The sequence below is a fragment of the Mustela erminea genome, chromosome 10 (genome assembly GCF_009829155.1).
Source record: "Mustela erminea isolate mMusErm1 chromosome 10, mMusErm1.Pri, whole genome shotgun sequence".
In the NCBI taxonomy this organism is placed as follows: domain Eukaryota; kingdom Metazoa; phylum Chordata; class Mammalia; order Carnivora; family Mustelidae; genus Mustela; species Mustela erminea.
In genome coordinates, this window is record NC_045623.1 from 98,724,544 (window position 1) to 98,736,216 (window position 11,673).

The 11,673-nt window shown below is 62.6% G+C and overlaps 1 protein-coding gene across 3 annotated transcripts in view; it reads right to left on the reverse strand.

Annotated features, from left to right (window-relative positions):
• Positions 1 to 1,296: 1,296 nt before the first annotated feature.
• The window catches only part of PLEKHM2 (pleckstrin homology and RUN domain containing M2), a 36,893-nt gene continuing 26,516 nt past the window's right edge, over positions 1,297 to 11,673 (reverse strand). The window contains exons 7-20 of one of the 3 annotated variants that reach the window (XM_032360636.1): positions 11,490 to 11,549; positions 8,171 to 8,399; positions 6,251 to 7,096; positions 5,894 to 5,963; positions 5,700 to 5,790; positions 5,353 to 5,417; positions 4,900 to 4,988; positions 4,173 to 4,305; positions 3,724 to 3,914; positions 3,279 to 3,344; positions 2,443 to 2,602; positions 1,949 to 2,128; positions 1,731 to 1,847; positions 1,297 to 1,446 (exon numbers count right to left, since the gene is read on the reverse strand). In XM_032360636.1, coding sequence (XP_032216527.1) covers positions 1,312 to 1,446; positions 1,731 to 1,847; positions 1,949 to 2,128; positions 2,443 to 2,602; positions 3,279 to 3,344; positions 3,724 to 3,914; positions 4,173 to 4,305; positions 4,900 to 4,988; positions 5,353 to 5,417; positions 5,700 to 5,790; positions 5,894 to 5,963; positions 6,251 to 7,096; positions 8,171 to 8,399; positions 11,490 to 11,549 — 2,432 coding nt within the window. In that variant the 3' untranslated portion in view covers positions 1,297 to 1,311. Of the gene's footprint in view, positions 1,447 to 1,730; positions 1,848 to 1,948; positions 2,129 to 2,442; positions 2,603 to 3,278; positions 3,345 to 3,723; positions 3,915 to 4,172; positions 4,306 to 4,899; positions 4,989 to 5,352; positions 5,418 to 5,699; positions 5,791 to 5,893; positions 5,964 to 6,250; positions 7,097 to 8,170; positions 8,400 to 9,539; positions 9,716 to 11,489; positions 11,550 to 11,673 lie in introns of those variants that run through there. The other 2 variants (XM_032360639.1, XM_032360638.1) reach the window with 2 other exon arrangements.

Consider the following 11,673-nt stretch of genomic DNA (forward strand, 5'->3'; position numbering starts at 1 on the left):
GTGGGCATTGCCAGGTGCTCAAGTGCCTCAGGCTCCCCTCCCCTCCCCTGCCTGCACCTGTTAAGCTTGGCAGCACCCTCTGGTCAGCCCCCAGGGCAGTAGCTCAACAAGCCGTCTGGGGGCAGCTTGGACTCTTGGCTTTATCCCGGCCCTCGCTCCCAGAGCTGGGGAGGCTGGCCGTGGAGACAGGCTCTGGGACTAGAGGAGTGTCCTCCCCTCCCCTGGGCACTGCAGGAAATAAGAGAGCAAAAGTCAGGCCAAGAACCCCTCAGGGCCTGAGTTCCAGAGAGCAGCACCGGGGCAGTGGGTGAGCGGGCGCCCAGCGTCAGCACACAGCAGCTGACGGAAGAAAATCAGGAATGAATGGCCGAGCGGCTTTAGTCGGGGAGGGGAGAGGCAGCCGGTGGGGGCGGGGGGTGCAGATATCTCCCACCCCCAGCCCGGTCACAAAGGGCCAGTGACAAGTCCTGGCAATATAACGTGTCTATTTTATTTAAAAAAAAAAAAAAAACAAAACCCAAACCCAGACCATCTGACCCCTTCCCCCAGGGGGTCTGGCTCCAGCCAAGCAGGGGACAGTCAGGAGGCACTCGCCGGGATGCCAGACTGGGGGGCTCTGCCCCACTCCGAGCCCTCCCCCATCTCCTTTGCTCCCGGCAGGAGGAGACAGCCTGACTCCTGGGTCCTCCTGGCACTGCAGTCTGGGGAGAGTGGGTGCCTTGGACACACAGGGCCTCCGGGCAGCCAGGGAGCGGCTGCCCAGCCCCCCACCCCAGCCCCCAGCCGGGTGCCCTCCCTGGAAGACAGCAGCGCGGCTGGGGCGGTGTTAGTGAGGGAGCATGCATGGCGTCCCCAGCGTCCGGCTTCCCTGCGCGGCCAGCTGAGTGTTCAAAAGTGAACGAGGATGGTCCGGCCTTGGCTGGGACCCCTGACCCAGGAGGGGAAGAGGGGAGTCCTGCCCTCTCAGTCCTTCTGCTCCCCGCAGAGTCGGCCTGACTCTCATCGCCATCCTGGAGAGGCAGACGCATCCGTACATGCCGCGCGCGTATGCAGAGCCCATAGGGCTCAGACCCTCCGCCCCAGCGCTCTCCAGTCACCGCCGGCCGGGCGGGAAGCCCGAGAGCGTGGAGGACCCGTTCTGTATCCCTGCGAGGGCAGAGACCCTGGCTCGAGCCCCCGTCAGTGCTTCTGTTCCCCAGGGCGGGAGTGGGCCATGGAACACAGGGGCAACCCTGGCCCCGAGCCACACGAGGGGACAGCGGGTGCTGCTAGCAGGCCCTTCCTGGCCCCGGGATGCCGACTGGCTCCGCCTCAGCACCAGGGGTCCCGGGAGGCTCTGCCCCGGCACAGGCTGTCGCTCCGCTGCCAGGCGCTGTGGATGAGGCTCAGGGCGTCCTCGAACTTCTTGTTGGAGGCTTCCTGGATGGCCTTGTGGGGGAGGTCCACCTGTGGGGGTTCCGGGGTAATCTGAGGGCTTTGGTCCGGGACCCTGCTTTCTCGGGCAGCTGTGGGAACCCCGGGTCCCCCTGCACTGTGGGAACAAGGTCAGCAGCAGCGTTTCCCAAGTTCAACTATGAGCTGTGGCCTCAGGGTCACAGGGGCCGGAGTCTGTCCCAGAGCTATGGGTATGGTGCTGTCCCCAGGCCCAATTCCTGCCTCTGTACTGTGCGGGGCTCCCCTCCCCAGGGAGAGCCTCCACTCCCTCCTCGGGGCCCTGGGCAGCTAGGTACCTGGTAGATGGTTTTCCACCCAGAGCTCAGTGCAGACAGGAATCGGTCCAGTTCAGATGTGCAGCTCAAGTAGATGACCCAGGGTGGGAGGGCCTGCTGGCTGTCCTGGGAAAACTCCTGGGGCGAGCAGGTCCCCAGGTAAGCAGAGGCAGCGTCCCTTCTGCAGGGCCTGCCCCCCAGACCCCCGCCCTCACCCCTCCCCCATCCACCCAGCTCACCAAGACACAGTACTCCTTGCCCGGTTCCGTAGCAACAGCACTGACGTCGGCCAGCTTGGCTGTGCCCAGGGAGCGGAAGAAGCTGGTCTGGCAGTCCTCGTGGCACGTGAAGAGGCGGTCGGCGGCGATCACTAGGCAGCAGGGGATGCAGGGGCTGGGAGTCACCCCCTGGGGGATGACCTGAAGGGCATGGGCAGAGGCAAGCTGGAGCTCTTCCGGGCTGGCTGGCACCAGGACACCACACTCCGGCCCGGCCAGCCCTTCAGCCCCTCTGTCCAGGGGTCAGAAGGCTCTGCCCACCTCGGAAGCACAGGTGGGGACAGGGGAGGAGGTGGGGGTGTCCTGAGCTCTAGGGTCCGTTCCTGCGTTGTTCGCTGGATGTCCCCATCTTGGTTCCCAGGAGCTGCTCCCTGAGCGTGAGGGTTTGGGCCAGGGCCCTGGGGATGCCGCAGGGGGTCGGGAGGCCGGGGGACAGTGTAGGCGGGGTCGCTCACCCCTTTGGACACGGCCTGGCAGAGATGCTGCATCCAGTCGGCCATGTCGGCCTCGCTGTCAGCGCTCAGCTCCAGGCACGGCCGGTCGGCGAGGATGACCTGGAAGGCGTGGGGCCGATCCGTGGTGTTGGCTCTCCGACAGCCACCGCACTGCTCCCCCCTGGGCCAGACGAGGAGGGGTGAAAGGGGAGCAAGGAGGCGGGGGCGGCTCAGGGTGTGCGGACACGGCACGCCGGCCCCCGCGTCCCAGAGGCGGGGGAACCTGGGCCGGTGGTGCAGACCCCCGCACTCTCAGGAGAGGCTGGTAGCTGCTGGCCAGGCCCACCCCTTTCTGTGGAATAACTTCTGCTTCCAGAATCACCAGGACCCTCCTAGCTATTGTGGCCTGGCCAGGAGAAGGGGGAGGATGGGCTCCAGGCTCTGGCCCTCCCTTTATCGGGGCACATGCACTCACACTCCCTCTTGGGGCCCCAGGCTGTCTCCAAGCATGTGTGCGTCCGTCTTCCATGAGGTCGGGAACTTTCCAGGGGGAGTGACCCTTTCCTCTGCCTGACCAGATCCTTCCCTCCCTGAGAGGAAACCACCCTTCCTCCCCTGGCTCAGGATCCTGTAGCCCCTCAGAGATCAGCAGACCCCCGGCTACCGGTCAGGGCTGCCAGATGGGGTGCGGCTGAGGGGGGTGGGCTGAACTGATGGACAGGAGCGGGTATCAGCTCAAGCCAGGGAGGACAGGAGTATTGGGCCACAGGCTTAGCCAGAGTCCTCACCCTGGGGCGGGGTGGGGGGGCGACAGGAGGCCCCACACCTGCCCAGCCCAGCATCGCCAAGGCACTCACCCCATGTTCACCGAGAGCAGGGGGGTGACATCAGTGCGGTCGGGGTACTGGTAGAGGATTCCATTGCTGCAGGGGCACAAAAGAGCAGGGGTGAGGCCTGGCCCTGGAACTGAGAGCCAAGTGGAGCCCAAATCCCAGAGACACCCTGCAAGCTGGGGACTGAAACGGAGGGTGAAGAAGGAACCAGAGGCACAGGAGGGCACACTACCCCCTCTGCAGCCCGGGACAGTGAGAGGCAGCAGCCCAGCCCACATCTACACCTGATGCCCCAGGATTCCTTGGGCCCCGAAGATGGCAGCCTTTACACAGAAGCTCTAATATCCCAAGGCAGGTGGGCTCTAAAACCCTCGTGGGGGTGAAGGAGGTCCCCTCAGGCTTCTCTCCTCAGCGGCCGGTCCCACAAGCTCCAGGCTGAGCCCGAGGCCCGTGCTGCAGGTGTGCCCACCTGAGTACCACGAAGCATGTCTTCCAGTGCTCTTTGCCCAAGTAGGAGGTGCCCGCCTTGTAATGCAGCATGCCTTCTTTGGTGATGACGCCCTCGGGGGGTGAGCAGTGGCAGGGGATGGGACCCAGGGACTCGTCCATGGGGTCCTCCCAGTGGACAAGCCCATAGAAGCGCACAGTGACGGCAGTGGCCTGGGAGGGGCAGCAGACAGAGCAGTGAGGCCTGGGCCCGGCTCACCGACGGCCTAGCACCAGGAAAGGCCACTGAGGAAGCAAGGGCACACCCCCAGCAGGGTGGGGGACAGGACCCAGGGGTAGGAGAGCCCCTCCCCGGTGGGGGACAGAGAAAGGCTAAAGACCTCTATTTGCAGCACCTGACCTCATCCTGACACCAGAGGGGGCCTCTCGGGGACTCAGGGACGACCCCTCCCCTCTGCTCCTGGCACTCACCTCACACTTAGACTCCTGGGCCACAAATTTGGCCAGTGCCAGCTTCTCCATGGTGGCATCAGTCAGGACACTGGGGTAAGGTGGTTCCCGGCAGCCTTTGATCATGGCAGACTTTAAAGACGCCAAGAAGAACCTACACAGGGAGTGGGGTTTGCTGTCAGAGGCCCGGGGCGGGGGGCCCACCCCTCAACCAGACAGGATCCTGGCCTGGAGGGTTCCCAGAAACTTTGGGGAGGGAGTTGGCTGGCACCGGAGCGCAGGGCAGCGGGGGGGGGGGTGGCGGCAGTGACGCGCAGCAGTCCACTGTCATCTGACAGGGACCTGGGGAAGGCCAAACCGCTCTCAGTGGCCCGGGGGGTCTGTGGTCTGCTGGCAGTGCAGGTGGGACCCGAGTCCATATAATGACGCCCGGTTATTACGAGTCATTTCTATAGGCACCCCGTGGCTCAGGCCCGGCCCAGACCTGTGGCCCAGTGGTGGGGCTCGTGTTTCTTTCCTGTCAGTAACTCACGCCAGCCCCCTTCCTCTCTGGTGGCCACCTCAGGTCTCAGGTCTGCCCGAGCAGACGACACATGTCGCTCAGGGTGCTTGCACACCCCTGCAGGTTCCAGAGGGAACACATCTGTCTGCCACGTCTGTGTGTCCTGCTGCTCCCCCGCCACCCCCAGGCCGCTCTCCAGGCCTATGTACACAGGGAGATGGCAGGGGTCGGGGGCGTGTCACTCACTCGGCCAGGGCCACGTCGGCCGTGTCCAGCAGGAACTGCTTCCTGCGGTTGGTGCACACGAGCTTCACGGTCTGCTGGTCCAGGCCCACCTGCCAGAAACGAGACCTTCACATGCACACCGGGCTTGGCGGCTGCCTGGAGGAAGAGGCAGCCGTGGCCGGGCTAAGGGCTGGGTAGCGGGGGAGGAAGCACACACCGAAGGCGCCACAGGGTAAAGCCCCAGAGGCCGGGGACCCTGGCACGAGTCGGGGAGGGACAGTCAGAAATGTGAGGGATGAAGGGCCGTCCTCCACTCGGTTCTCCTCCCCAGCACCACAGGCACAAGCTGCTCTGAGAGAAGCTGACGCCTGACGGTGAGGCCCGGCGGGGACAGGCCTCACTCTGCAGCTCCGCCGGCGGGTGGCCGAGGAGCCCTGTTCCACGGTGTATGCCCACCGCCGAGCCCGCACTCACCGACACATAGTCAAGTTCGTTGTACGAAACGGCCTCTTCCACCAGGTATGGCTTTTCCGCGGCCCCTGAGAGAGGAGACCCCAAGGCCTGTGACCCACAGGGGTCTCTTTCCCCCTGCTGCCCCACCTTCTAAGACCCCGTCTCTCTCTGAGAGTGGCGCTGTCCTTGCCCTGCCATCCGACACGGAGGAGAGTGATGTGGGGTGTTCGGGTCTCACGGGGCCGCGGAGGTGGCTGGTGGCACAGCCGGGCAGGGTTCTGGCCACCGCACCGGGGGTGGGGGCACTGGGAGAGGGCGGCCGGCGGGCCTCCTGCTCAGCCTCGGCTGGGCCCAGGGGCGGCAGGCACCTTTCCGCAGCAGGTAGACGTAGCAGTCCGTGAGCAGCACGTAGAGCAGCTGCAGGTTGCCCTCCATGTGCCCCGTGCTCATCCGGATCATCTGCGGGGCCGCGACAGAGGAGGGTCAGGCCTCCCCAGCTCCCACCTGCTGCCCCACTCCGGGCCTGCGCTGTCCCACTCGCCCTGGAGTTCCCGGGACTGACCTTGAAGAGCTGCTCCTCGTTTTCTCGAAACACGTGGATCATCAGCAGAAGCAAGTGATTGTTGTCCACTCTGTGAGAGCGACAGGCGCAAGGGTGTCAGGCGAGGGCAGGGGCAGGGGCGGGAGGTGACACGACACACAGTGACACACAGTGACACACAGGCATGCAGAGGGAGCGTGGCTGTCGTGGCGCTGGCTCTGCCCGGGAGCCAGACTGTGTGGGGTCCTACACCCCATCCCGCCTCCCAGCCCAGGCTAGGCCTCCCGGGAGCTACACTTTGGAGGACAGACACCCCCGTCCTCGGCTTTCGAGGGTGGGAGCGTCCCTCAGGCCAGCGGCACGGAGAGCCCTGCGCACCTGAACTCTGCCGAGTGGCTCATGTCGGAGGGGCTCCCCTGCCCCTCATCCACCCCGGAGTCCTCCGCGCTGCTCAGACACGGGCTGGGCTGGTCTCGCTTGAGCTGGCACAGAGTCTCGTGGGTCCCAGGCTCCAGCTCCGGCTCAGGCCCCTCCCCGACCAGGGGCAGCTTGGCGTCCGGCTCCTGGGTCCCCGGCTCTGGGGCCTCCCTGGGGGGGGCGTCCTCTAGGGGCCCAGGCGTCTGCCCCTCTCTTCCTCCTCCTCCCTCTTCTTGGCCAGCAGTCGCAGGGCTACCAGGAACATGCAGCGGTTGGCCCGGCCCTGCAGAGTCATGGTTGCCGCCACCTGCCGTAAGAGTGCTTGGACTCTCGACGGTAAAGCGGTAGAAGTCCATTGGGGCTGGAAGCCCCTCACTAAAGTCGCAAAATGGCGGCTTCTCCGGGGCTTCCCCGGGGGAGCCGGTCCGAAAGGACTGGTCTGGGGACTGGACGTGGGAGCGCCAGGTGCTGGGGTCCAGCTGCCCGTTGAGCTGGTCGATCACCTTGCTCAGGGGCTGCCCCAAGCGCTCCATGGAGGTGTCCTTCATCTCGGGGATAAGCAGGCCCATCTGGCCGGGCTCCGAGAGCTCGCTGCTCTCCGCCGTGCTGCCGGGCCCCTCTCCCTCCTCCTGGGGGGACATAATGGTCCCATCGGGGGAGGCCTGCCCCAGGCCTGGACTGCTGACCAGGCTGTCGCCGTCTCCCCGCCGGGCACCGGTGTCCTGGGTGGAGGCGGGGTGAAGTGGACTGGCTTCCTCATCCGACCTCGTCTTCTTCTTCTTGCCGGTTTTCTTCTTCTTGGTGACCCTGGGACAGTAGGGACAAGGAGAGATTAACCATCTGAGCGCCGCAGAACTGGCGAATGAGACAGGCTGGGTCAAAGGCGGTGATCCTGGGTGTGTGACCTCCGAGGGCACAGGAGGGAGCTTCAGTGGTCCTGGGCAGTGCCGGGTGGGAGGCCCTAGGCCAGGGGGCAAGAGCAGCTCAGGCCCTGAGGTAGCCCCGCTGCCGGCAGAGGCAGGAACCCCTGAGCAAGGCCTACGAATTCTAGCTGCTGTCACAGCAGCGCGAGCTGCTCTGGAAACAAACACAAGCCGTGGCCGGTCAGGATGATGGTGCCTCGAACCCTGCCCTTCCCTTGGGATGTGGCCAGTGGCCCCTGAGCTGACCTCACGTCCCATCAGGTATCACCGCGGATAATTCAACCAGAAACGCACTCGGAGTCTTCTGGGCTCAAACTTCCTTGGGGACAAGTTGGCTGGGATGGGCCCGGCAGGGTGACCCCAGGTCTGAGCCATTTAAGCAACTGAGGCCTTGAACCAGCTTACAGGGTGGGACCCGTCTCCTGCCTCAGGCCAGCAAGCCTTGGAGGGTACAACATGCACATCTGCTTCTTCGGCGCTGAGAGTCTCAGGGGCGGGAGCCGGGGCAGGTGGGGGAGCCCGGAAGGCTCTGGGCCAAGAGCTCCCCAGTCTGTCCTGCACCTCCTCCTTCCCTTCTAGGTAGGTCCCTGTCCCCCTGATGGTGACACTTTCGAGAAGCCATGCTGAACTAGAATCAGTACACATCTCAGAAACTGTACAGGGACATCCAAGGACTGTTAGAATTCCAGTGTGAAGGGGTTTTCTGGTCCTGGATGAATTGGACAAATGTCCCCGCAGCCCGCACGTGGCCCCAGCCACAGCTGTCGTCCGTGCCACACCACCTTCTGGGCTCAGGCCCTCTGTTTCCTCTTGCTCCAAGAACCACTGGAGAACCCCTTAGTCTACAGGAAGATCCCAGTCTGCCCCTGGGGGTGCAGTCCTGGTGCGCGAGGACAGAAAACATGATGCTGAGAGCAGACGCGATGGACACCCGGATGTCCCCCCAACGCCCGCTGACCTAATGACTTCGAGCTCTGTGCAGGTGTCTGGCAGGTCGAGAGTGTGGGATTCGCCCTTCTCCTGAGAAGTGGTGTGCACTGGGGTGGTGTCGGAGGAGGACACGGTCTCTGCCGGGTCCTCGCTGAAGGGGTTGTGGCGCTGGGTGGGGCTCTTGGTGGAAGCTTTGCTGCTGGTCGGGTCCGAAGTAGTGGAGCGGGGGCCGCTGACGGTGTCTGTGAGGTCTCCATCTGGGAGAAAAGGAAACAGGAGACAGCCCGTCAGACACCATCTGGCGACCCCAGGCCCCCAAAGCATGCCTTAACTCATGAGGGAGGCAGGTGAGTCCCTCCCGGGGACATCTGATCAGGGTGGCCCTGTTTTAAGAGCAGAAGCCCCAAACCAACTGCACACAGGACATGTGCTCTGAGAGTGACCTGGAGGGACGCCATCACCACTCCACTGGGAACCCCTAAGAGCTCAAAGCAATTTGGCTGAGTTCGAGGTAAGAGCCCCAAGGTTAAACAGTCTCCAGGAGGAAGCCCGTCAGGGACGGTGACCTTGATGCCTGGAGAGGACACAGGCCACGGACCTCTCAGGTTAATCTTACGGCCTCCTGTTAGAGGGAGCTGAGGTGGGAGGGGGGTATCCAGCAGGGCTGAGATACCCGAAGTCCTCTGAAGGGTGCCCACTCCGGCCCGCACCAGAGGCAGATAAAAGCAACAAAGGGAGGGAGGACAGAGGGAGACCACGGGGATCAGAGAACGTGAGGGGTGCAGAGTACGGTCAGGGGCCGAGAGACAGGGTGGGGAGTCCGGAGGTGGGGGAAAGGCCGAACAAGGGCCCAGAGCACCGTGGGAAGACAGACAGACCAGAGCAACAAGGAGATGCAAAGGCGAGAGGAGAGGGGTCCTGAGTGGCCGCCCCCAACCGCTGCCTCACAGGCCTTTCGGTGGCTGCTTCTCTACCTGACATCGGTACACTCCCAGAGTGGGGGGCGGGAGCAGGCACCCCTCTAAGGCGCGAGCTGGGAACTCCATTTCACTCAAGTCTCTGGACCCTTCTGGGTCCCCCTCAGCCTTGGCTCCACCCTGGGGAGAAGGCAGGGCAGGGGGAGGGTGCTGCCTCTCCAGAGAGGGGCTGGTTTGACTGCTCCCCCTACCCCGACCACCCGGCCCAGGTCACCAGAACAGGAGCAGGGAAAGCACATGGGGCGTTTATCTGGTGGCAGATGGAAGCCGGCCCAGCAGAGAACTGAGGCCCAGCCAAGGGAAGAGGTCAGGTGAAGGTTAATGGCACGGGGCGCGGGAGGCTCACGCCCCATCTGCCAGTGTACACACATCGTGTGGGCCATTATCTGCCCAGGGGAGACATGGCAAACATGTTCCTACCCTTGGCCTCCTCTGGAAGGGCCCAACGTGCTGGCCACTTCCTCATGGGTCCTGGAAACGAGCGGGCAACTGTCCACTGATACAGCACACCATCCTTTTTTTCTTTTTTTTTTTTTATAAGTACAGTGTCTTTTAACATAAAAACAAAGGTAGGGGCCAAAGGCAATTGCCAGCCCTTCCAGAAAAACACCAGCAACACGTGAGATGTTCCTTCAGATGTCCTGGGCCCCCACAGCCTTAGTTCTCAGAGGTAGAAAACCTTGCCCTTCTGCCTCAAAGAAGGGTCCCTCGAAGCCGTCTGTTCTTGCTCCAGCCCCTAGAGATCCAGAAGGAGGCTGAGGAGTGAGTGGGCAGGCCCCGGGACGTGGTGGCTATCCAGGCTGCTGACCTGCCAGCTCTGTAATGAACCAAGGACCTTGGAAGGCCGCCTCAGCCCCAACCCCAGGGCCCCGAGTTTGGAGCTGCCCCCAAATCCTGCTTTCCTCCGGGGGAAGACTGAGCTTCCCCAGGGAAGCTGCCTGAACAGGCTTGGGAACTCAGGAAGGCAGGAGATCCCCGTGGGATGAAGCTCACGTTGCCTGGGCACCCAGCCCCAGCCCCAGCCCAGCCCAGCCCAGCCCAGCCCGAGCAAGCAGTGCGACCGGAGCTGTTAGTTCTCAGGCCACCGGGAGCTCCGAAGGGCTGCAGAGGGAGGTCAGGCCCTGCCCGACCGGTGACTGCAGAGGGCAGTGAGGAGCTGGGTCACGAGGGGGTTAGTGGTTAGAATCGGAGGGGGAGAAAAATCAATGCCCAGCATGTGCACTGCAAGAAGAGAGGTTCAGAGGATAAATGAGGTTACGATGGAATTCTGGATTTCGAGCTCATCTCAACTAACCTGTGGCACTCTTGAGTGCTACTCTCTTGGCCAGATGACATCATTTCCCCCAAGGCCCTGTCTTATTTCCCTGCAACTAAGCTATTTCATACATTAGTTGGAAAAAGATCCGCTGCCATCCATTACTCAGAGATCACGGCGCTAATAACGAAGCGGGCCGGTGCTCCAGAGCAGTGGAAAGGTCACCTCCCTGAGGAGTCAGCACCTCCTTCCTCCGGGGCTGCCTGCCCCCACCCCCACCTGGCCCAGCCGCCCACAGGGCAGGAGGCTCTTTAATGAGGGGGTGGGGGTCATGGCCTCAGATTGAGGGAGGAAGCAGTAACCCTCTCCAAAACATGCCTTGTGCTTTGAGTCATCACGGGAACAGGAGGAAGAGCCCCATGGGTTTCCAGAAGCCCGGAAGTGGTGGCATGGGCAGGAGAATGTCCAGGCACGGCTGCCACCTAGTGGACAGGTGGGAGGGCGGACGGACTTTATTGAAATCTGCCCGAAAACCTCAAAGAGAATCTCCCCGTAGGAGGTTTCAGCTCTGCCTGAGCCATTTTGCCCACCGGGCCCTCAGGCTCTCTGCACGATTCACACCGGAGAGGAAGCCAAGACTGGACCGCAGGAACCGAGCCCTCCGCCTTTACTTCTTGACGCTTCGACACAAGAGCCCACCTGACCTAAAGGAGCTCGCGATCCACAGGTTCAACCCACACTTTCCAGAACAAGCCTCCGCTCGCCGGGCCAGGCCACTAGCGTCCCATGAGCCGGTGGTTCCCTACGCACATCCTGGTGCTTCCACTGGCATTGGAATTGGGAAGGGTGAGCCACGTGTCCCTGAAACACAGTCACTTGGTGACTATGCGGCCACTGCACAAAGGCAGGAGTCCTGCACTAGGAGAAGGGGGTTTGCCTGGATCTAGAGGTCAAGTTCTCCTACTGCAGAATTCCATCTATTAGAACACCAAACTTGGCTTTATTATAATCATTGACATTATTATTATAAATAACGAGCTGATTTCGAATCATGCAGCAAGCTTGGCATGGAAACATAGCAAAACAGAAGAGGGTAACAGCGGACTCTGTCCCACCTTCCCAGTCTGTGCTGGGTACAGACGGCACTGCTGGAAACACATCTCCAAAATCATAATCTATAAAAACGAGGGATAAAACTGAAGATTAGAAACAGGTAGTGGAGGGACAGGGAGGGTGGGGGCGGCAGGGGGGAGACATGGGGAGCAAACAAGAGGAAAAGTTAAACTTCCTGCATTTTCT